The sequence below is a fragment of the Pelobates fuscus genome, chromosome 8 (genome assembly GCF_036172605.1).
Source record: "Pelobates fuscus isolate aPelFus1 chromosome 8, aPelFus1.pri, whole genome shotgun sequence".
Taxonomy (NCBI): Eukaryota; Metazoa; Chordata; class Amphibia; order Anura; family Pelobatidae; genus Pelobates; species Pelobates fuscus.
The window spans coordinates 145,298,574-145,322,315 of NC_086324.1; the positions used below are offsets into that span (position 1 = coordinate 145,298,574).

The window sequence follows — 23,742 nt, forward strand, 5'->3', positions numbered from 1 at the left end:
CTTTACCGGATCGGGGACCTGTCCAGACCCAGGCCAGTTCGAAGGCCGGCATCTGTATACCACCGACTTTGGTACTGCAGAAGTCCAAGTCTATTCCTTGCAGGGGGTGGTTCTAGGATTGAGGTGGCATTCGCAGTGTGTCGTGTGTCGCAATCTTTCTTCGTTGTGGGCGATGCAGGGCAGGTAAGCCCCTTGTGGCTCTCAGCCTGGGAATGCTTGTGGTAGTTCTTTCACAGCTGGGATACAGCCTTGAGTGGTTCCCTTCCCTGTCTGTCGCTTGGTTCTCCCGTTTCCCTTGCATTTGATTACCTCGGTGGCTAGGATGCGTTGCTTCAAACTGAGCCAGAAGCGCTTAAAGATGGCATCCAGCCTTCGCAAGGAATCCGCCATGTGATCGCAGGAGACATTCTGCTTTGGACTCTCTGCATGCAGCTGCAAGGGAGAGGCGTCCGCCATCTTGCAATCTTGTCGGAGTGGTAAGTGCGGATTTAGTCGCTCTAGTAGGTTCTGAGGGTACCGGGATGACCCCCACCGGTCCAGACGGGGGAGTTAGGAGTGCCACAGAGACAAGCCCTGGGTTGAAGCACAAGGGGGAACGGCTGATTCCCCCTCATCCCCGTCCCTGGTAGGCTGCAGCAGAGATCCCAGGCTCACTGTGTAAGTAAATGCTCCAGTATGTCAGCGATCATCTGGCCCGGGGTCCCCTGACCATAGGTACTCAGGATTGTTAGCGTGGAAGCCCCAATATCAGGTATGATACCCCAAATTAGGGCAAGAAGTAAGGAGCTCAGGCTTTCCACGTCTGGTCAGCTCAGAAGTCTTCCAAAATATTTTTATAAAGGCTGAACGAATAAAAGAACAATACAAATTTTATTTTATGTTATGTAATTTTAATTATATGTAGGTCTGCGTTCAGTCTATACATAAAATTGTTGTTTTATTATATGTTAATATGTTCTTGCTATGCACGCCTTGCTTCAAATAAATATTATGCTAGTAATTTTTAATGACAAGATGTTTGGTAGTGAAGTTAAAATAACACAAGCAATAGTGAACATAGAAAAAATTAGCACAATCAATAGCTAACTTTTGGTTAGCTTGTGGGTTATGCTAAAATTGAGCAGTTTCTCTTTAACGAGTGATGGGGCCAGGGTGACTCTTGAATTCCTTTTCACAACAATGCTTTATAGTTGTTATGGTACTTACAGTGCCTCTTTAAGGTCAATCATCTTGACCTGAATAGATTTTATTACATCCATCTCTAGACTCCAGAGCACCAATAATGCTCCAGTACAGGATACATCACCTTTGCTCACCCTCCTCTCCTTATGTTGTTACTGTCATGTTAATTAAATATATGACTTCAGGTAACTGAGTGATTTAAGATGTCCCCTATGTTTTAATGCTTTAGATAGACAAAGCATTAAAAAGCAAACATAAAAAATCTTAGTTAAAATGATTTCCAAGATCCTGGAACTGAACAGCTTTGAGAGGCTGATTGCAGGTTCAGGATGAGCTCCAATGATTATCCTCCAATAACACTTTACATAACTCATTACATAAAATGTGTGGACCTGCCCAATACACTGATAGCAGCTGCCCAGTTCATAAAGAACACTTAAAGGGACACTCCACTCCCACATATCACTTTTGTAAAAGTCCTTAGTTGTACACTCCTGGCTCTCAATCAGACAGCCGCAAGGGTTTCTTGCTTGCCCACTCTGAACGAGCATTGAAACCAGTAGTGCGGGCTTCTCATACGTCAGCAATGGATTCAGTGCTTGTCTATGAGAATCGTTTTATCAGTGTCTACGTATGCGCTGTAAGCCCCCAATTCTTCTCTATGAGAAGCATTAGACTGGCCCGCACATCATCAGTATTTGATGACCACCTAGGAGCAGACCACCGCTGATACGAGAAGACAATATCACTGCTGGAAAAATAGGTAACATTTATTTTTAATGAAATAGCGGGGGGCCCTAAATCTATCCCCTCAAAAAGCGGAACGCTCCACTGTTAGAATTGGATACATTTATTGTTAACCTTGAGGTATTCTTGAAAGACGAACTATCACTTCCGAGAAGAGACAGATCCATGTTCCTCTACAGTGACGCTCTAAGCATTATTTTCAGCAATACATCCTCCTTACTCATGCTCTTGAAACCAGTCTGTGTTTGTATAAACGATGTGAGAACAGGAAATGACAATTGCCTTATTAGAGATATTCTCCAACCTCGTCTCATTTATTTTCACCTGGCACATTCCAGAACCTCTAACACATTAGCCAAAGTTTCATCAGAATAGTTTAAATACGCTTTACATGTCAGTGCACTCGCTGAGCTGCTCAGCAAGCTATTCTGTGATAAAGGCAGGTTTCAACACTTTCACATTCAACATGCTACGTGTTAATCTTGGATCACGTCTACCGTTTGTAACGTGAAGCTGGCTTGTTTCCCAGTAAATGCTGCTTCCTAAAATATTAGCTGCTGTTACATAATAAACACTCAAGAGGCAGTCAGCATCTGCAACATATTTTCCCTTTGTTCCCCTTGCATGTATAACAGGTACATACGCGTGCATTCGCAAATTTTCCAATTGTATGCTCCAAATAGACCAACACGTGGACCATTATTTCCTGCAGAACTGCAATGCCTGCCATTTGCAACCAGATGATGCACTACACTGACATGCATATGGCCATTGTACGCCACGTCCCACTGCCTTTTTTGACTTTTAGGGGAGGACCAACTAGCCAAGTGTCAGCTCTTTTAGAAGTGTAGTTTTCAACACACCTCAAATGGTTGAGGGTGATCAAGGCTGTATTTAGCCATGTGGATGACATGTCCTGACATGCAAGCTGCATGAAAAAAAAAAAATCTATTGAGAAATATACATTTGGGTAAAATAGGATTAAATAAATGCGTGTTTCGTGTCTAAATATTGCATTAAACTTACTTATTGGCTACTCTGGAGTTCAAAAGTGTAGGTCATGCCGTCAGGCATGATCTCCAGCTGTTGTACGACTACAACTTCCATTATGCTTTGCCAGACTTAAAGGGACGCTCCCAGTACCATAACCACTTCTGTTTATTGGAGTGGTTAAGGGACAATGAAACTGTTTTCAAGTGGTTTAACCCCTTAAGGACACATGACAAGGGGTTAACAAAACAGGGTGATTCTCCAGCACCCTAAAATTACTCCCTCAGCTGGGGATGTCATAACAAGGATGTTCGCTGTACAAAATATCTATAGGACGAGTGCGCTGAATTTGACCATACAAATCAATCTATTAGCCATTCTGTCACAGCTGAAGCCTTGTGAACGCTTTAAGTGTCACCAATTATAACAGGATCCCTTTCAAAAGGTCTTAACAAAGACAAAACTTTTATAAATTGAGTATCACATTAATGAGTAAATTAATTTGTTTGTACATATAATGCTTAAAAAAAACCCAGTTCTTTCACAATTGCGTATATCAGTTTCTATTTCCCTTTCATGCCAGACAGTCTAGAAATACATGTAATTTGAGTGAAAGCTTTAAATTGTCATTTTTTTTTTCTTCTAAAAGTGTTAGTTTATTTACGATTTCCCGGAGAATTTCCTGAAGAAGAGTCCTGCAGGAAAACCAAGTTTTATTTTTATGTTAGGCATAAAATTATTACTGTACTGGGCATTACTCATCGAACGCTTAGTGGCCTGTTGTCTGCTCACTGCAACTGGGAAGGGTTACACATCAGTAATTTCCTTACTCAGTGCATGAGCGTTAGCAAAAGGAAATTATTCCCATCTCCTCCTGCCCTTACAAAAATGAAACGAGATTACTCTACATTACTAGTAAACATTCCCTATGCCGTGCTCATTTCCCTCCTCGGGTGCATTCCGACTGGACGTCTTGCTCAGCGTCAACACATATCCCTAGGGGTGCAATTAGGTAACGAGAGGTAAAATGATACCTTGTTTGTGGTGGGGTTAACAGGAGACTCATAGACAGTATCATTTGTAAAACATGGGGACTTAACACCACTAAAGATTCTCCGACACATTTTTAGTGTCGCTCTATAATTAGGTTTAAGCCACCGCTGATTTAAGGTACATTCTTGGACATGACATAAATTAGCTACATATTTTCCTTCTCGAAAAGATCTTACTGGTGTGCTGACATTATATAGTTTTTTTTTGTTTTGTTTTTGGAGGTTTTATAAAAACTAGCTTTTTCCCAAAGAATAAGCCTCTTTACCAAATCTCTCAGTTGTCTCCTATGATTTTGAAGTTAAATCAGTTGGCACAACCATTTTTATTTTTTTATAATTCTTTATTTTTGTTGTACTTGGTGGTGATAATGGTAAGACAGTATACATGAGAAACTTTGGGATGAATCAGACAAATCAGAGCAGAATACATGTATACAGTTTTCAGCACATTCCTTTTTCTTTTTATATAACACAATAATATACTATGGTCACAGCGCAGGTTGAGACTAACGATTTGGCATAGTGTAAACAGGCCGTGTGCCTAAAACAATGAATCGAAGTACATGTTTCTGTAAACAAGCTAGGTAACACGATAAAGTTGAGTACTATTAAGTGTTAAAGATAAACAAGGCAAGTCATGTGTGTGTAGCTATTAGTCGTAGTTTAAGCAGAATAGTTAGATTATATATGTATATATATATATATATATATACTGCTGGGTACTGGTGAAATAAACATAAGATGTTAAAATCAAAATTAAACAACACTGTGCAATGTTAGTAACAAATGACAGGTAGTATCTCCAGCTGCCATTTAGCCAACACCACATGCGGGCTGTGATAGAGAGTTCTCTGTATCGAATGCTAAGCAGCCTCCTGCCACCTCGGGACACCGCAGGGAACAAGAATTAATCTGTTGTCGAGTGAGTCCACACTTGTAGGGCTGTGACTGCAACGATCCACAAGCTCAGGTTGAAACGGGAGTCACTTTCTACGCGTATATGGACAATGGGTAGGATGTGCTTCCAATTGGACACCTAGCCCAGAAGAGGAAGGGGCATTCCAGATGTGAGGATCCGAGGTTTGGCATAGGAGGTAGAGCGGTGAGGTTGGCGCCGGAGACTTGGCCCAGCAGCCATTTTGCGTGCTCTGCTGGAACTCTGAGATGAGTGGTCATTTTGCTTCACTTTAGCAAGCTGCTTTTGGCGCTGAGACAATTTTCTCCAGAGATCCTCAAAGATTGCGTTGAGCTTAGTGGAGAAGTTGGCTTGCCCACCAAGACAGGTAGTAGGGCTCACCGTGCTGTGTGGGTAATGCTGTGGCTGTCTTCCCATGGTCGTTCCGTGGCCGCTTCCCCCCAAACTCCAGGCCCCGCATAGAACTATCCTGCATGGCCGGTCCAGGCAAGTGCCTCTAGTGGCTATCTGACTGACAGCTACTAGAGGCAGTCTTAGTCCTTTTCTCATAAACTGTAATGATTTACATTGCAGGAATAAGTGGGACAGGGACATTGCACCTAGACCACTTCAATGAAATGAAGTGGCCTGGGTGACTATAGTGTCCCTTTAAAACATGGTATAGGGCTGATTTTATATGTGTGAGATGCCTCAAAATTTTCCCTTGGGATGAAGATGGTCATTTTAGCACCTAGCAACACCCTTGTACCTCAAGTTATGTCTATTGAGGTAAATATGGCAGTCACGATTCGTGCAGTGCAGACCATGTGCAATTCTGACACGTTTATTCAACAAAGCGAGAATTCTAAGTGAATTTCAGATCTAAGGCCAAAGTAGCCAAACTGGAAGCAGAGTTTACTCTAATTCTGAAACACACTTTGGATTTACTTTAAATTCTGCCAATGAACAATCTGCTACGAAATGTAGCCCATTGTTTAAATCCAGACAATTACACTTTAACCCCTTAAGGACACATGACATGTGTGACATGTCATGATTCCCTTTTATTCCAGAAGTTTGGCCCTTAAGGGGTGTTAAATATCTTTAAAATGAGAATCATTTTGAAAAACAAATAAAGAACCAGATATTCAGATATTTTATTTAGATCTAGGCTTTAGAGTATTTATTCAAAAAAATACTGTGTTATGACCTGATATCTATTATTCAAACCATAGTCCAAAATAGTCAAGTTGTGTCTTCGCAAATCAGTTAATTTGTGCCAAACTGCGCAATATAGTTTTCAATTCACAGTGATGTCATGTTTAGTGAATAGTGAAAAAAAACTCGAATTCTGGAAATGCATAATGGAATGTCACTGTATAACAACAGTATACAAGTATTTGAACAAAAAAATACTTACATCCGCTTCTCCTTGATCAATGACGTAGAAGTTATCACCTTCATCACCTGAAATGCAATGTACAAAAAAAAAATGAGCAGCTAATTTGGAGGTTATGCTCTTGGCAGCGTGTAAAAGCCTGTATCAGACACCTAGGTTTTTAAAATATTCTACACAGTTTTCCACAGGCTACCCCTTTAAATTTCTTAATAGTGGAAGCTTCGTCTTACAAATGTTGGAAATGGTTGACCTTGGCACTGCAAATGTTTGTGGACTACAATCCCATGATGCTTACTAAACTTAAAATTTGACTGAGTATCATGGGAAAATGTACTTTACAAACAACCGGTGTCAAAGTTAGCCATCATTGCATTCTACTAAATGTTATCCATGTAAGTAAGTAACTTATACATTTGTACATAGTCACTATCAGGATTATTCATGGTCACAATTCTCAGCACTTCCAAGGAAATTCAAAATGACTTCTAAGTCCTAGGCCAAAATAGCCGAATTCGAAAAATTCTTTAAGTCAGTTATGTTGTCAATTTAGCTATTTTAACCTAGAATTTCAATAATTTTTTTTTTTTTTATAATCTAGTTTTTATTAGGTCAAAAAAGCATGTGGGTACAAAAGGAAAGAAAGGGTACGACATCATTCTTAAACAGAGTGGGGTCAATACAGTGTGTTATACAGCGGCATTAAGCAATAAACGGTCACATAACATCGGTTACCAATTTGAGGTTCTAGAAAGAAGTACCGTTGTAGGTGGCTCTATAAGCTCAGATGATTTATCTCTGAAGGTGTCGCCCTTTACGGCATATGGAATACGCTATAGCGTGACAAAGACTTGGCCGACAGTCGGAGTTGTCTTGTCATGCCTCCGCATGCTTGGGTTGCATGAAAGTGTGTTAGAGTACCTATTGTAAAGGTAGGGATCCAAGCGGGTAAAGGTTGAGAGGGGGTGCAGAGAGGGAAGGAGGGGGGGGGGGGAGAGGTGGAAGAGGGGGAGAGAGGATAAGGGGTGTCTAATATGTCTCAGTTTCTACTCCAGTGGGTTATATGAGTATCGGGTAGAGTGTCCTATGAGTGTGTGTAAGAAGTCTCCTGCCTATTGTAGGGTGGTTCCAGGGTCGTTTGGGTATGTGGGTTCAGAGCCCTCGGTGTTGATCGGATGTGCGCGTTGGGGTTTAGTCGGTCAGTCGGTTGTTCAGTAACGGTTGTGTGGAGAAGCAGTCATGGACAGAGTGTGGAGGGGAGGCAGGGGTTCGTCAGTTGTATAGAGGATGATGGTGGGGGGTTAGCGTCGGGGAGCATACATTGGCCTCACCACGGGATGTCCAGCATCCCTGCGCGTGACATCAGTTTACCGACCTAGCCCCGTGAATTACGTGATACAAAGGCAAACCATGGATACCACCGCTCGGCATGCTTACTGCCTCTATCCTGTAGGGATGCCTGCAGTGCTTCTGCACCCTGGATGTCCTCCACTTTGTGGATCCATTCCTCTTCGCTAGGCACTTCCGTCCGTTTCCAATATAACGGGATGAGCGACTTAGCCGCGTTCAAAAGATGTCTAAGGATAGACTTTTTATAGGAGGACAGCGACATCTGTGAGATATGTAGGAGGGCTAAAGCAGCTGACCAGTCCGGTATGTCGCCTAGAATATCTGTTATTCGGTGTTTGATCATATTCCAGAACGGAGTTATTTCGCTGCACTCCCACCAAATGTGCATTATCGTTCCTCTAGACCTCTGACATCTCCAGCACGTTGGGGCAACAGTTGGGAATACTCTATGTAACAGGACTGGGGTCCTGTACCAGGAGGTTATCAGCTTGTAATTGGTTTCTTGATATTGTGAGCTGACCGAGCTTTTGTGTTGCCACAGAAGTGCTTTGTCCCATTGTTGTGGGGTAAAGGTAGTTTCCAACCGTTCCTCCCATTGTCTGCGAAACTGTGTATTTGTTGTCAGATGTCCCGTCAGGAGGTGCTGGTAGAGTATGGAGATCGCGTTGTCCATGATGGTGTTCCTTTCGCAGCAGTCCTCAAACCACGTGCGTGCCCTATGTAGGCGTTCTTTGTCCCGCATACTATCATGATAATGTCTCACCTGTAGGTAACGGAGCGTCGCTAGCGGCGTCTGGGGTTGTCCTTCCAGGAGGGTGTCCAGTGGTCGTATCGACCCGTTATGTAGGATTGTGTGTATGGGTATGTAGTCGCGTCCTTCCGCGGATGGCCACATCGTCTGCGGGAATCCGCCCCCTATTCCCTTGTTGTGTGTGATGGAAAGCATTGGGCTAGGCGTAGGTGAGATGTGGGGGGCCTCTCACACAGAGTTCCAGGTGTATAGCGTTTGTTCCAGTATTCCCTCCCCTGTTGTCCTCATTGTTTTTCTAGTACCCTTTCCCCAGATAGTTGGTTGCACAGGGGTGTCTGGGTCGTTCCGTGTCAGTGAAACCCATTGCTTTCGCTGAGGTACTGCATGCCATTCAATTATACGCTGCAAGGCTGTGGCTTGGTGGTACCTCCTGAAGTCAGGCAGTGCCAGGCCGCCACGGTGTCTTGGGAGACAGAGGAGGTCGTGTCGGAGTCTCGCCCTCTCCCCCCTCCATACGTACCGTATGACCGCGGATTTTAAAGCGGAGAAAAAGGTGTTCGGTAGGGCCAGGGGTATAGTCTGGAACGGGTAGAGTAACCGCGGTAGGATGTTCATCTTTAGAACGGCTACTCGTCCGTGCCATGAAATGTGTGGGTGCGCCCATCTGTCCAGGTCTGACACTACCCTCTTCAGTAAGGGAGCAAAATTGTGTCGGTAAAGGTCGCTGGGATCTGGGGTAATCCAGATCCCAAGGTATTTCATCTTTTGGAGGCACCATCTGAACGGGAACAATGGTTCCAGGGCCGCGTATTCATCCTCAGGCAGAGACACATTCAGCACCTCACATTTCGACAGGTTGAGTTTGAAGCCTGAGATCGACCCAAATATCTCCATTTCCGACAGTAAGCAGGGCATCGTAATTCGGGGGCTCGTTACATAGAATAGGAGATCGTCCGCGTATGCGGCCACCTTATGTGTCGTGCCCAGCCACTGGAAGCCACTGATGTCTGGATGTTGGCGTATCTTCTGAAGGAAGGGTTCCAGTGACATAGCGAAAAGCAGCGGGGATAGCGGGCACCCCTGTCTCGTTCCGTTGGATATCTCAAAATCTCCGGTGAGCGCTCCGTTGACTCGTACCGTGGCCCGTGGTTTATCGTATAGAGCCCGGATCATCGCTAGGAATCTGTGTCCCAATCCCATCTGGCTGAGTGTGGCGAACATATAGGGCCATTTTACACGATCAAACGCCTTCTCGGCGTCTGTGGAAATCAGGAGAAGGGGCCGCCAAGTTCTCCTCGCCTGGTGTTGTATCGCGAAGAGACGAAGTGTGCTATCTCTCGCTTCCCTGCCTGGTATGAAACCCGTTTGATCGTTGTGTATGAGGGAGGGGAGGGTGGATCGTAGTCTGGTCGCGAGCGCTTTTGCAAAGAGCTTCGTGTCCACGTTCAGCAACGAGATCGGGCGATAGCTACCACATAGCGTCGGGTCCTTTCCGGGTTTAGGAAGAACAGTTATGGTAGCCGCTAGGGATTCGGCGCCAAAACGGCCTCCGTCAGCAATTGCATGAAGGGCTTTCGTGAGCCACGGTAGGAGTATCGGTGCAAACGCCTTATAATAGCCTGTGGAGAAGCCGTCCGGGCCGGGTGCCTTCCCTCTCTTGGTCGCCTTTAACGTCGCTGCCAGTTCTTCCTCTGTGACCTGGGCCTCTAGCTCGGTAGCTGTGTCCGGTGAGATTGTCGGTCCGATCGTGTCACGGAGGTAGTCCCATGTATGAGCCATGGTCGTTGCGGAATGTGCTTGCGGCGTCTCCGCATCCAGGTTATATAGTGATCGGTAAAACGACTTGAATTCCCCCGCGATATCCGCTGGTAGGCTAGAGACCTTGCCCGAGGAGAGGCGTAATCTGCGAACTTGAGTGTGGGCCGTCTGGCCCCTCAGGAGACGCGCAAGGAGCCGACCCCCTTTATTGGCGTGGGTGTAAAAAAACGCCTTAGAGCGCTGCAGTGAGCGTTGGTGGCGTTTCAGCAGGAGCTCCTGTAGTTGGCGCCTAGCTTGCATCAGGTCCCGGTATATTTCCAGAAGACGTGATCTTTTATGTTGGGATTCCAGCTCCGTGATACGTCTGTAGAGTTCAGCCATCTCCGTCATCGCTGCCCGTTTCTTATGAGTGGCTATGCGTATAAGTGTGCCCCGAAGGACGCTCTTATGGGCTTCCCATATTGAGATCGGAGAGACGTCTGGGGACCCGTTGTCTTGGAAATAGTGTGTTAGGGCCTGGGCAACCTGTTCCCGAATGCCAGGGTCCATGAGTAGAGTCTCATTGAGTCTCCACGTCCATGTGGACGGTCGAAAGAGCGGTGACTGGAGCTCCACCACCACGGGTCCGTGATCAGACCATGTGGCGGGTTCTATTTTGGCCGAGATCAATCGTGACAGGCCCATTTGTCTGATAAAGAGATAATCGATGCGCGAGTACCTGTCATGGAATGCGGAGTAGTGTGTGAAGTCTTTGACAGTGGGGTTGAGTGTTCTCCAGCAGTCGGCTAGGTCCATATCCCCCAGGGTTTTCCGAATTGCTCGTAAGTGTAGTTGTGAGATGCTGCTGTGCCCTGTGGAGGAATCCTGAATAGGGTCTAGTGGGACATTGAGATCGCCTCCAAGGATAAGGATTCCTTCCGAGAAGTTATTCAGCTTCGCTAGGGTGTTCTTCACGAAAGCTGCTTGGCGTTTGTTAGGTACATAAATGTTGGCAAAGGTATATATTCTGCCTGCTATCGCTCCCTTTAGGAAGAGGTATCTACCTTGTGGGTCAGTAACAGTGTCTAGAACCTGGAATTCCAGTGTTGCGGAAATCAGTATTGCTACCCCGGCCTTCCTCGCCGTGGGGTGGTTGCAAAAGTGGTTAGTTGGGTACGCTTTGTTATGAAGCTTAGGCACTGCGCCGGATTTAAAGTGCGTTTCCTGTATCAGAGCAACCGACGTGCGTCGTTTCTTAAGTTCGCAGAGAAGTTGGGATCTCCTTTCCGGGATATTCAGACCCCTACAATTAAGGGTGAGGACAGATAGTGGTGCCGGCTGGTAAGCCATGGTCTGTCACGAATAAGGGATATGTGTGGTGGGCAGTAAGTTCCCGAACACCTCCCTGCTGCAAGTCTAAGAATTTCAATTATTTTGCCACTATCCAATTAACTTCTTAATTCTTGCTCCTCTCTACACTGCCCATAATCTCCTGACTTCTGTTTTAGAACCCTTCTTGATGCCCACATCCTATCTCCAGTGCCCTATATTTGACTTTTTATACCATTCTTGGCACGTCCTTTGTGTATCTGGGTTATTCGGATGTAAATGTACGCACACTTTTGTACTATTTCATGTGTGTTACATTTATATGAAAGGTGTCCACCACATTTCCAAACAAACGAAAAGGAAAATATTGAAGTTAAAAATATATTAGTTCACGTTGTGGGTTCCGAGCTACTCAATGTGCATTGCAGAAAAGCCGTTTCCAATAAAATAATTAAAGCTCCTTAGAAAATCCAAGAGGTTTATTTGCTAAACAGCATATTGCAATACGTTGAAGATCAACTTGCAAAATCTAAACTTAAGTAGCTGAGTTGGGAAAAAATAATCTCCAGTTCAGTAGAAAGAGTGATTTTTTTTTATTTACATGGCTGCTACATTGGCCTTAATTTTTAAACTCTGTTCCAAATCCCTCACAATTCAATACTTGAATACGTGAACAGACCACCCAAAGGAAACGGGAACATGATCAATCTAAGGTGATTGTTTGTAATATGCATCATGAAGTAATCTTGCAGTTCATTCTATAATTCTTAAGGAATGTTTAAGACCTCTGTTCTACAAAGATACCATGTTTGGCTCTGTCACAAAAAGTGAAGAGTCCCCTGAGGTTCAAATCCATTGTTTCTGTTAAAGTCAGATTTCTAAGCCAAAGCCACACTACCTTAATTTTTTTTATTTTATCTCAGACATCGACTGGATAAATTAATGAGAAGGCAGCATGATTATCTGAAAAGTCAATCATTTCTGAAATCCAGACAGTTTAGACAGGTAATCTGAGCTTTCTACAAGACTGATTTAAAAATGAAACACTATACTCTGTAATGCGGTCTATCCCCAGTTATTGTAAATATGAAATGTATGTATAAGCCATTCCTGAATCCTTGCTTATATGTTTCAACATCCCTTTCTTCTTCTGCTGACTTTTCCCCAGGTTAATGTAAGGAAACATTCCAGAAATGTGAGATACTTATCGCTTCGGACCAGACAAATGAATAGTTGGCAATATACAATGTCGGTGACCCTACATGATTTATGGAATAGATCTCAGACTTAGCAACAATTTGCAGATATGAACCAATATACTGCAAGAGTTAAATTGTATGTGTAGCTTTTTAACTTGTACACTAGTACACCAGTAAAGGCTGAAATGTGAATCTTTTGAAATTATTAGATTACAAGACTCTGGCCTGTGCCAGGCACTCAGTGGTTTGGATGGTGAAAGTCTATAGGTGTGCACTCGCCAACTGTCTTAAGTCCCAACTTTGTGCCCTTGTCACATATGGCCCGCTTGTTATGGCCTCAGTGTGCTTGGCTGTGTTGCCAGAAGTCTACCATTTTGTGCCTTTTCAGTAGAGCTCCTTTCAGATAATGTCCATGTACAATAACTAAAGGCCCACTAGCTGCACAAGCAGTAAGCAGGCCAGTAATTATAAACTGAACTAGAGACAGGGTCCACATGTTATAGTGGTAACATAGTAAGCAGATGCCTGTAGGCATCTGTCCTGTATGGGGTGCTTGTTTTCAGCAGTTATATAATGTGCCTTTTTTAGCTTACGTGTGCTGGTGGGGATAGAGGTACCAGAAACGTTGGCCATTCACTTTATAGTCCATTCAACCTTAGTAGCATAGCAGCAGAAACAGTTACAGAGAGTGTAACACTCAGTGCTGTCACAGCTCCTCCAGTGTCTGTGTGGGAGGCTGGACAGGAAGTGGAAGGGATCACTTCCTATCTGCCCACTAACAGCCTCTCACACGGGAAGAGAGGGGAAGGTCTAAATGATGCACACAGTCTCTACTTTCAATATTTGCAGGATAGGTACATTGCGAATAATCCTTCAAACTTCACATGTCCGTACCTTAGAGGGATACTTCAGGCATCAAAACAACTTCATCTAAACGAAGTTGTTATTGTGCCAGGAGGCCCATGGAGGCACTCTTACCTCAAGATGTTCAACAGCTCTCAAAGCTCGGAGTGCGCGAGGCAGGGGCGCCGCTTATTGGCTGATAGTGATCGGCTGACGTTCTCAGCCCATCAGTGACTCCCCATTCACTAAACTAGCTTGAAAATGGTATGTTTCTTTCCAAAGCAGTGTAGTGCATGGGGAATACCTGATTTGTTGGGAGTGTTAGCTGACCGTTCTCAGCCAATCAGCAGTACCAGTGCTGACGAAGTGATCTGGGTGCTATGCCCCCGTTTTAACCCGAAAACCCGAAAACATTGCTGTTTTGCAGGAATGGCAAGGTTTACATTGCAGGTTCAAGATACCTCTAGTGGCTGTCACACTGACATCCACTAGAATTGTGTCTGCCAAAATAGAAGAGTAAAACTCAACTATTTCAATCAAATGGTCTCATTAAATTTCCACAGTGGGGGGGGGGGGGGATTAAGAGGAAGAGGAGGCCACCTTTAGGTAGAGGTATAGGTACATACTTGTATTCCTAATGCTATATTGTTTATTTAACCAAGATCAAGCCCTAAAGTCAAGAATGCTAAATATCCCCCGTACTAAATTTAACCCCACTCTAACCCTAAATCCGGTAATTCTAACCAAACCTTATACCACAACTATAACCCCTCTCAAGAACACTAAATGCCCCGTGCAATCTAACTGACATTAATACCTCTCTAACCACGTCTAATGCTATCTTTAACCCTGTATGCTTTTACACTCACAGAATAAAACAATATATTAAAAGCAGAAATATGCATGTGTTAATATATGGGTTTTTTAAAAGACATTTTAATGTCCAGTTCATTCATTAAACTCACTTTATCTGCCTTCTCCTTATTTTGGGGGTGGGAGGGAATGGGCTGGGGCACCACAGAATATCTGTGCCTAGAGGCACCTGATGCGTAAATCTGGCCCTGGGAAATCCCCATTCCACTGCTCAGGGTATGTAGGAATTAACGTACATTAACGTACTAAGAGAGAAAATGCACAGAGCTGCCTTGAGGGATTCAGTACTGGGTTGATGAAGACAATGATACAGGAATTCGGGCAGATAGGTAACTGAGACAGATGAGTCCTACTGGATACTGCATAATTTGGCACAGGGAACTTCACTGATTGTCAGAGGCAGGAGTACTTTCATTGCACGTAGCTAGAGCCCCCCTTCTAATGTCTAGAATGTTGATTTTTTTTTTAGAGCCTAATGCAAAAAAACTGATGTTGTGGCAAAGTTACACCAAAAAATGCTATTTACTATCTTGTGGAATTTTGGCATAATGCTTGAGTAAAATCCCTCTATAGGAAGCAATAAAAATCAAAATGATTAGCTACCTGGGATATGGCATAGCAGTTTCAGAGGCTTAAAAAAACAGACGTAAGATCTCACTAGGCAACCGGCATCACATTAATTAACTTTTCCAGTAAAATAGTAGAAAGCTGTGCAATGCACTGAACGGGAAGGTAAAATATTAAAATGAATACATGTTAGGGTACATGTAATGTGAAAGAGCCAATCAGTTCCCTCACACTGAAATAGCTGATTGTGTCTTTCTGGCATCCATCAATTAAATTAAAAAGTAGGATCCATTGGACCCCAATGGAACCAAAGGAGGCCTGGTGTGGGGTATACACTCTTCCTCCAGGGTGTGTGCATGGCTTTCATTGCACAGAAATTCAGTCATTTGCCGAGAGCTGTCAGACTCTTAGCTAATGCATGGCTGTGGCTCTGCATATACGTCACCGGACCACCAGGGAGTGTCAGGATGTCAGGAAGGGGGTAAAACTGTTACCAGGGAACTGGGCAAGGATACTCATGGCCTCATAACCACTACAAGGACCAATACAAACCATTGTCTGGAAATCTATTAAAAAATAAGACTATACAAAAGACAAGAGGTCACACATTTAGACTGAAAGAAAGAAGATTTAGTCTTATACGGATGTACAACAATAAGGATGTGGAATTATCTGCCTGAAGAGGTGGTTTTATCAGAGTCTATACAGATATTTAAACAATAGTTGGATAAATATTTGCAGAAACATAGCATACAGGGATCTACATTTTAAAGGGACACTACATTCACCTGAACAACTTTAGCTTAATGAAGCAGTTTTGGTGTATAGAACATGCTCCTGCAGCCTCACTGTTCAATCTTCTGCCAAAGGATAGCATAAAATCTAGCCTATTAAAGGTTAGTGAGGCGAACATAGAGTCCGTTTGGGTTACGTTAGAATTTGGTAATCACACAGTAACTCGTGTAGGTGTGATTTATAGGCCCCCAGGACAAATTGAAGAGTTAGATAATCTACTAGTTGAAGAAATAGCTAAAATGACAATGAAGGGGGAAGTTATCATCATGGGTGACTTTAATCTTCCTGATGTGAATTGGAAAACAAAAATAGCTACTTGTGCCAGGAGCACACATATTCTAAACTCCCTACTGGGATTGTCTCTAAAACAAGTCGTTGAGGAGCCAACTCGTAAAGAGGCCATACTAGATTTAGTGTTAACAAATGGAGATTTGGTATCAGATATTACTGTAGGTGAAAGTTTAGGATCCAGTGATCATCAGTCAGTGTGGTTTAATATAAGAACAGTGACTGAGTCACACCACACAAAAACAAAAGTTTTAGACTTTAGAAAAACAGACTTTTCTAAAATTAGAATATGTGTAAAGGAGTCATTATCAGACTGGAGCAATTTATATGGAGTCCAAAAGAAATGGGATTATTTAAAAGTTGCACTACTGAAGGCAACAGAAAATTGCATTAGGCTTGTCAGTAAAAGCAAAAAATTCAAGAAACCACTGTGGTACTCCGCAGATGTGGCCAAAATAGTAAAAAACAAAAAGTTTGCATTTAGTAATTATAAAAAAACCCAGAGTGAGGAAGACAGAATGACCTATAAGATTAGGCAGAAAGAGGCTAAGCAAGTTATAAGAGCTTCCAAATCCCACACAGAAGAGAAAATAGCACAGTCAGTAAAAAAGGGGGACAAAACTTTTTTTAGATACATAAATGAGAAAAGAAAAGTAAAACAAGGATTAGTTAGATTAAAAACAAAAGAAGGAAGGTATGTAGATGAGGATAAAGGTCTAGCTGACTGCCTCAATGAATATTTTTGTTCGGTATTTACAGATGAAAATGAAGGAAAGGGACCTCAGTTAAGAAAAAGGATAAATGAGTCATTTATTACACGTGAGTTTACAGAGGAAGAGGTTCTATTTCAACTGTCAAAAGTAAAGACAAATAAGTCAATGGGACCTGATGGAATACACCCAAAGCTATTAAAAGAGCTTAGTGGTGTACTAGCAAAACCATTAACAGATTTATTTAACCAATCATTGATAACAGGAGTAGTCCCAGAAGATTGGAAGTTAGCGAATGTTGTGCCCATTCACAAGAAAGGTAATAGGGAGGAGTCGGGCAACTATAGGCCAGTAAGCCTTACTTCAGTAGTGGGGAAAGTGATGGAAACCATGTTAAAGGATAGGATTGTTGAACATCTAAAAACACATGGATTTCAAGACCAGAGACAACATGGGTTTACTTCAGGGAGATCATGCCAAACTAATCTTATTGATTTTTTTGATTGGGTAACTAAAATTATAGATCAGGGTGGTGCAGTAGACATTGCTTACCTAGATTTCAGTAAGGCTTTTGACACTGTTGCACATAGAAGGCTTATCAATAAACTACAATCTTTGAGTTTGGATTCCAATATTGTTGAATGGGTAAGGCAGTGGCTGAGTGACAGGCAACAGAGGGTTGTAGTCAATGGAGTATATTCGAAGCTTGGGCTTGTCACCAGTGGGGTACCTCAGGGATCTGTACTTGGACCCATTCTCTTTAATACTTTTATTAGTGATATTGCAGAAGGTCTTGATGGTAAGGTGTGTCTTTTTGCGGATGATACTAAGATATGTAACAGGGTTGATGTTCCAGGAGGGATAAGTCAAATGGAAAATGATTTAGGTAAACTAGAAAAATGGTCAGAGTTGTGGCAACTGACATTTAATGTGGATAAGTGCAAGATAATGCATCTTGGACGTAAAAACCCAAGGGTAGAGTACAAAATATTTGATAGAGTCCTAACCTCAACATCTGAGGAAAGGAATTTAGGGGTGATTATTTCTGATGACTTAAAGGTAGGCATACAATGTAATAGAGCAGCAGGAAATGCTAGCAGAATGCTTGGTTGTATAGGGAGAGGTATTAGGCAGTAGAAAGAGGGAAGTGCTCATGCCATTGTACAGAACACTGGTGAGACCTCACTTGGAGTACTGTACACAGTACTGGAGACCCTATCTTCAGAAGGATATTGATACGTTAGAGAGAGTTCAAAGAAGGGCTACTAAACTGGTTCATGGATTGCAGGATAAAACTTACCAGGAAAGGTTAAAGGATCTTAACATGTATAGCTTGGAGGAAAGACGAGACAGGGGGATATGATAGAAACATTTAAATACATAAAGGGAATCAACACAGTAAAGGAGGAGACTATATTTAAAAGAAGAAAAACTACCACAACAAGAGGACATAGTCTTAAATTAGAGGGACAAAGGTTTAAAAATAATATCAGGAAGTATTACTTTACTGAGAGGGTAGTGGATGCATGGAATAGCCTTCCAGCTGAAGTGGTAGAGGTTAAAACAGTAAAGGAGTTTAAGCATACGTGGGATAGGCATAAGGCTATCCTAACTATAAGATAAGGCCAGGGACTAATGAAAGTATTTAGAAAACTGGGCAGACTAGATGGGCCGAATGGTTCTTATCTGCCGTCACATTCTATGTTTCTATTTAGGAGTTAAATCCCTTTGTTTATAAACCCTAGTCACACCTCCCTGCATGTGACTTGCACAGCCTTCCATAAACACTTCCTGTAAAGAGAGCCCTATTGAGGCATTCTTTATTGCAAGTTCTGTTTAATTAAGATTTTCTTATCCCCTGCTATGTTAATAGCTTGCTAGACCCTGCAAGAGCCTCCTGTATGTGATTCAAGTTCAATTTAGAGATTGAGATACAATTATTTAAGGTAAATTACATCTGTTTGAAAGTGAAACCAGTTTGTTTTTTCATGCAGGCTCTGTCAATCATAGCCAGGGGAGGTGTGGCTGGGGCTGCATAAACAGAAACAAAGTGATTTAACTCCTAAATGACAGTGAACTGAGCAGTGAAATTGCAGGGGAATGACCTATACACTAAAACTGCTTTATTTAGTTAAAGTAATTTAGGTGACTATAGTGTTCCTTTAATTAGTGGGGTAATCGCTTATTGATCCAATAAGATATCTGACAGCCATTTTGGGGTCAAGAAGGAATTGTTTCCTAGTTTGTTGCACAATTGGAAGCGTTTCAGACTGGGTTCTTTGCCTTCTTTTGGATCAACAGCAAAAATCAATTGTGAGAAAGGCTGGACTCTTTTCAGCTATCTATGTAACTACAGCAGGCTGTAGTGATTATTAGGATTGGTGTAACCCTATGAGCAATGATGCCAGTTATATTCCTGTTGTCGTGCAAAACCTGCACTTACACTGGGAAAATAACTGGAGTAAGTTGGGTTACGCTCTAAGTCAGCATGCATGTCATTATAGGAAATAAAATGGATCTAAAACAGACTTCCAAGTTCAACTCATATATGCCAATGCCCATCTGGCTACTAAAGTGATCTTATCATACATTCATTAGAATGATGGCAGAAGACCACCAGAAGCCTTAATAGGCCTTAATAGAAAAAAAACAACTAGGCCCAATTCAAAAGATCTCTAAAATACTCTCACCAGGAAGCCCAGTATCTGTTCCTAAACGTTGTCACTTCAGGGATACTAGAAAACCCTTTTCATAAACTTCAGGTTAATAAAGGCTGGGTTACGAAAGCCCCTGAACTCACCCATAACAGGAGCTTATTGTAATTCACACATTGAAAACATGTCATTGCAGTTGTGTTGCCTGTCTTGACGTTAGTTAAATTAAATCCCTAGTCACACAGTACTATAATCATGAATAAAAATCTATCGGCCCAGATTTACCTTGCTGTATGACAGTCTCACCAGCGATGTGATTGACAGGAAACATGGCATCAAATATATCACTGGAAGAGACAGGAAAAGAAGAATTTGTTATTAACTGAGCAGCAATACGTTGGCATATTAGAACAGATCTAGATGTATGTATTATAAATTCTGCGCTGAGATGAGTATCCCAGGAACCCACACATTGAGTGTAACGTACAGCTTAGTTTACAGTTATTTATATTGTAAAAAAACAGATAAAATGTGTATCTTGTAATACCTTTTTTATTGGACTAACAGAATTTTTTAATGACAAGCTTTCGGGAGAACCTCCCTTTCTAAAGTCTGAAGCATTTCTGAGCAAGACGACACATAGAATTCAAAGTTGAGTTGTGATGCAGGGGTTAAAGCGACATGAGTGTAGATAAGACACAGGTTTGTTAGAAAATAGACACCATCATTATATTAGCGTTTTTGTTAATACCTGTTTTTATTTCCATAATATCAAAAATATCTTTCTGCATACGTTCTGCAGAGCAGAACGTTTCATATGATGCCCAAATGCCTGTAGAACAAACATTATGTCCAGGAAAACATGGTGGATCTGGTGACACTAAATTGAAATGCTTTTTAAATGAAGCCTCTTGAGTTGGGACATGTTATTACAGACAGGACCTACAGCCGAATACTCCTGAAGGTATATTGTCTGCTAAGTTAGATGACACATCAGCAGACTCTGTGAGAGAATGTCATGACAGGTCACAGGTAGCCAAGTCTGATATATGCATCCCTTCAGAGAATCTGCAACAAATTGCCTTCATTCCACATTCTATAGATATTAAATGAGCTTTCCACTTTGAAATAGTGATGCACAATGGTGTTATCTATTCGAAACAGTCTGCCTCGAAGGAAATAAAAGACTATGGAGATGCAGGAGGGGCCGCATTATCTCTATGCACTCATCTCATCTGTAGAGTATGGAGAGCAGACATTTAACAAGCTTGCTGTGCAGTCCGAATTCATTAGAATGTGTCAGCTGCTCAGAAAGTAATAAAGTTACACTGCTTGTTTTAGCTCGACTTGTGATCAGTCTGGTGACTGCCCTTCGTTCCTCGAACTTCTTATAGAAATACGATGGATGGATGGACAGGCAGGCAAATGGACGGACAGACACGCAGGAGGGTGGATCAAGGGACAGATAGATAGGATGGTGAAGCAGAAACCAAATTTGATAAATGTAGTTTTAAATAGGCAAGATGGAGTAGGCGTCTCCGGAGAACATTGCACATTTGGTTTCTGTCACTCTTTACTATACAGAACATATGCACTAAGTTTAACTTCATAAGGGACACAAAGAGAGAATTTTGGCATGCCAGTGAAGTCCAAACATGTGATGATCCCTTTCCTATACTATCTATTACAGTCTGCACATTCTTCTTGTGAAGATAAACAGCTACATTTTAAATGTCTGTCTAAGAAGGTTATTTACCAAAGCATAACAAAATAATTTTATTACCCAGTTCACATTTTACAGATTTGGAATGATAGGTGTGCCCTTAGTTTACGGGGTAGAGACACAATTCACAATCACTTAGAGAAGTCCTCTGCACAGAATGTAGTCATGATCCCAGTAACCTGAATGTCTCTTACAATTCCACTTTAATTTTTCTTCCCAGTCCATCCCTCTTTTTATTCTACCCCTTCTTCTACCTCTTGGTCTGTTTATTAATCATCATTTCCTTACTTGCTATTTGTAAATATACCCCTAGTATCACTAAAAACGTAGCATTTCATTGCTTTTAATGTTTTCCAGGAAACATACAAGAAGCAGAGCTAAGCTAGGTGGTATATCGTGAGTCAGCAGAACTTGACATGATACATGCAGGCATTGCCGTGCCTCCAAAATGTCCAGAATCATAGTTCCTACTGCCCATATTTGGGATTTGAGTAACATCATCCTCATTGCTTTTCTGATGTTCTGTTTGTCAGAGAAACTGGAAAATATGAAGTAAAAGTGTCTAAATGCAAACAGGTGAGCTCACTGTGCAAGATATGTCTGTTCTTGAGAGTGTTCTTAAAAGGGGGCTTACAAGATGTCACTCAGTGTTTGGGCTGTTGACCATGTGGATATGACACACCGTGTAAACCTTATCTCAATTTTAGGCCCTGCTATGCTTGCAGATATAATGCAATGCAATATTGGAAGGACAAAACAGGGACATTACAATGATAGTAGGCAATTATACAGTTATTAAAATGAAAAATGTCACTTCCCAAGGAAAGCAAAGTATAGGCTCATTGTTTCTCATGTTGAGAAACAAAATGCATTAGTGCAATGTAATATTACAACACGTCTTGTCCTCGAAGCATAAATCCTCTCCTCTTAATCCTCATAGGGAGTCCCATGCAGCTCCATTTAAGGTGATTAAGAGAGGGAGGTGACCAAAAGTGAGCTATCCATTGGTTGTAGGACTACAATTCCCAATGTGCATTGTCAGCTTAGAGGCCAACGAAGCATCATGTGAACTGTAGTTCTACCACAGATGGTGGGTTAGCTTTAAGCCACTGGCAATCTTTTCAGGATTTGTCAATACATTTAGAATTTGAAGTGAATTTAAAATTTAAGTTCAAACTAGCCGAACTATAATAATTCTCCACATCAGCTGTGCCTCCAGTTTGGTTACTTTGATAGAACGTGACGGCAGATAAGAACCATTCGGCCCATCTAGTCTGCCCAGTTTTCTAAATACTTTCATTAGTCCCTGGCCTTATCTTATAGTTAGGATAGCCTTATGCCTATCCCACGCATGCTTAAACTCCTTTATTGTGTTAACCTCTACCACTTCAGCTGGAAGGCTATTCCATGCATCCACTACCCTCTCAGTAAAGTAATACTTCCTGATATTATTTTTAAACCTTTGTCCCTCTAATTTAAGACTATGTCCTCTTGTTGTGGTAGTTTTTCTTCTTTTAAATATAGTCTCCTCCTTTACTGTGTTGATTCCCTTTATGTATTTAAATGTTTCTATCATATCCCCCCTGTCTCGTCTTTCCACCAAGCTATACATGTTAAGATCCTTTAACCTTTCCTGGTAAGTTTTATCCTGCAATCCATGAACCAGTTTAGTAGCCCTTCTTTGAACTCTCTCTAAGGTATCAATATCCTTCTTAAGATACGGTCTCCAGTACTGTGTACAGTACTCCAAGTGAGGTCTCACCAGTGTTCTGTACAATGGCATGAGCACTTCCCTCTTTCTACTGCTAATACCTCTCCCTATACAACCAAGCATTCTGCTAGCATTTCCTGCTGCTCTATTACATTGTCTGCCTACCTTTAAGTCATCAGAAATAATCACCCCTAAATCCCTTTCCTCAGATGTTGAGGTTAGGACTCTAAGACAATCCCAGTAGGGAGTTTAGAATATGTGTGCTCCTGGCACAAGCAGCTATTTTGTTTTCCAATTCACATCAGGACGATTAAAGTCACCCATGATGATAACTTCCCCCTTCATTGTCATTTGATTTTGAATTTGAAATTCACTTTGAATTCTCACTTTAGTAAATAACTCTGTATGTATTACAGACCCACATTACATGATTACATCATGTGACATGCCGTTTTCCTTCAGTCCCCTCAATCACCTAACAGACTGGCTCTGTCACCCATGGCAGAGGACAAGTCATGTACAAGTATATGATTATCCGTAGTCATGTTGCATTTGTAGGGCAATTCAAAGCATTCAAGTCCATGCACGAGTGCTATAGCAGTGTTTGATATATGGCCAGCCCCGATTGGCTGCCTTTTTGTACAGCCAGTCATATGCCTCCCAACCATCTTAATTTCAGCAGGACAGTCCTAATATTCGGGTCCTTTCCCACCTTATCATTTCCCCAACAGTCGTAGCATGAGCGCATCCAAAGATTCACTTGTGCAACATTCAGGGCACTATGAGTCTGCACGGAGCACTCTCTCCATGTCTTGCCCTCAGTGGGCTGGTCTAAGTGATGGACAGATTAATAGACAGGCAGCCTGGCGAGCCTTCACGCCTGACTGACATGCCATTAACTCTGGTGGTCCCTCCCATTTTTCAGCCGGGCCTGCCCATTTTGAGGGCAG

At 42.3% G+C, this 23,742-nt stretch overlaps 1 protein-coding gene across 1 annotated transcript in view; it reads right to left on the reverse strand.

Moving 5' to 3' along the window:
- The window catches only part of PRKAR1B (protein kinase cAMP-dependent type I regulatory subunit beta), a 219,330-nt gene that overhangs the window by 81,730 nt on the left and 113,858 nt on the right, over positions 1-23,742 (reverse strand). Inside the window, exons 5-6 of the mRNA XM_063430384.1 lie at positions 19,644-19,705; positions 6,287-6,333 (exon numbers count right to left, since the gene is read on the reverse strand). Coding sequence (XP_063286454.1) covers positions 6,287-6,333; positions 19,644-19,705 — 109 coding nt within the window. The remainder of the gene's footprint in view (positions 1-6,286; positions 6,334-19,643; positions 19,706-23,742) is intronic.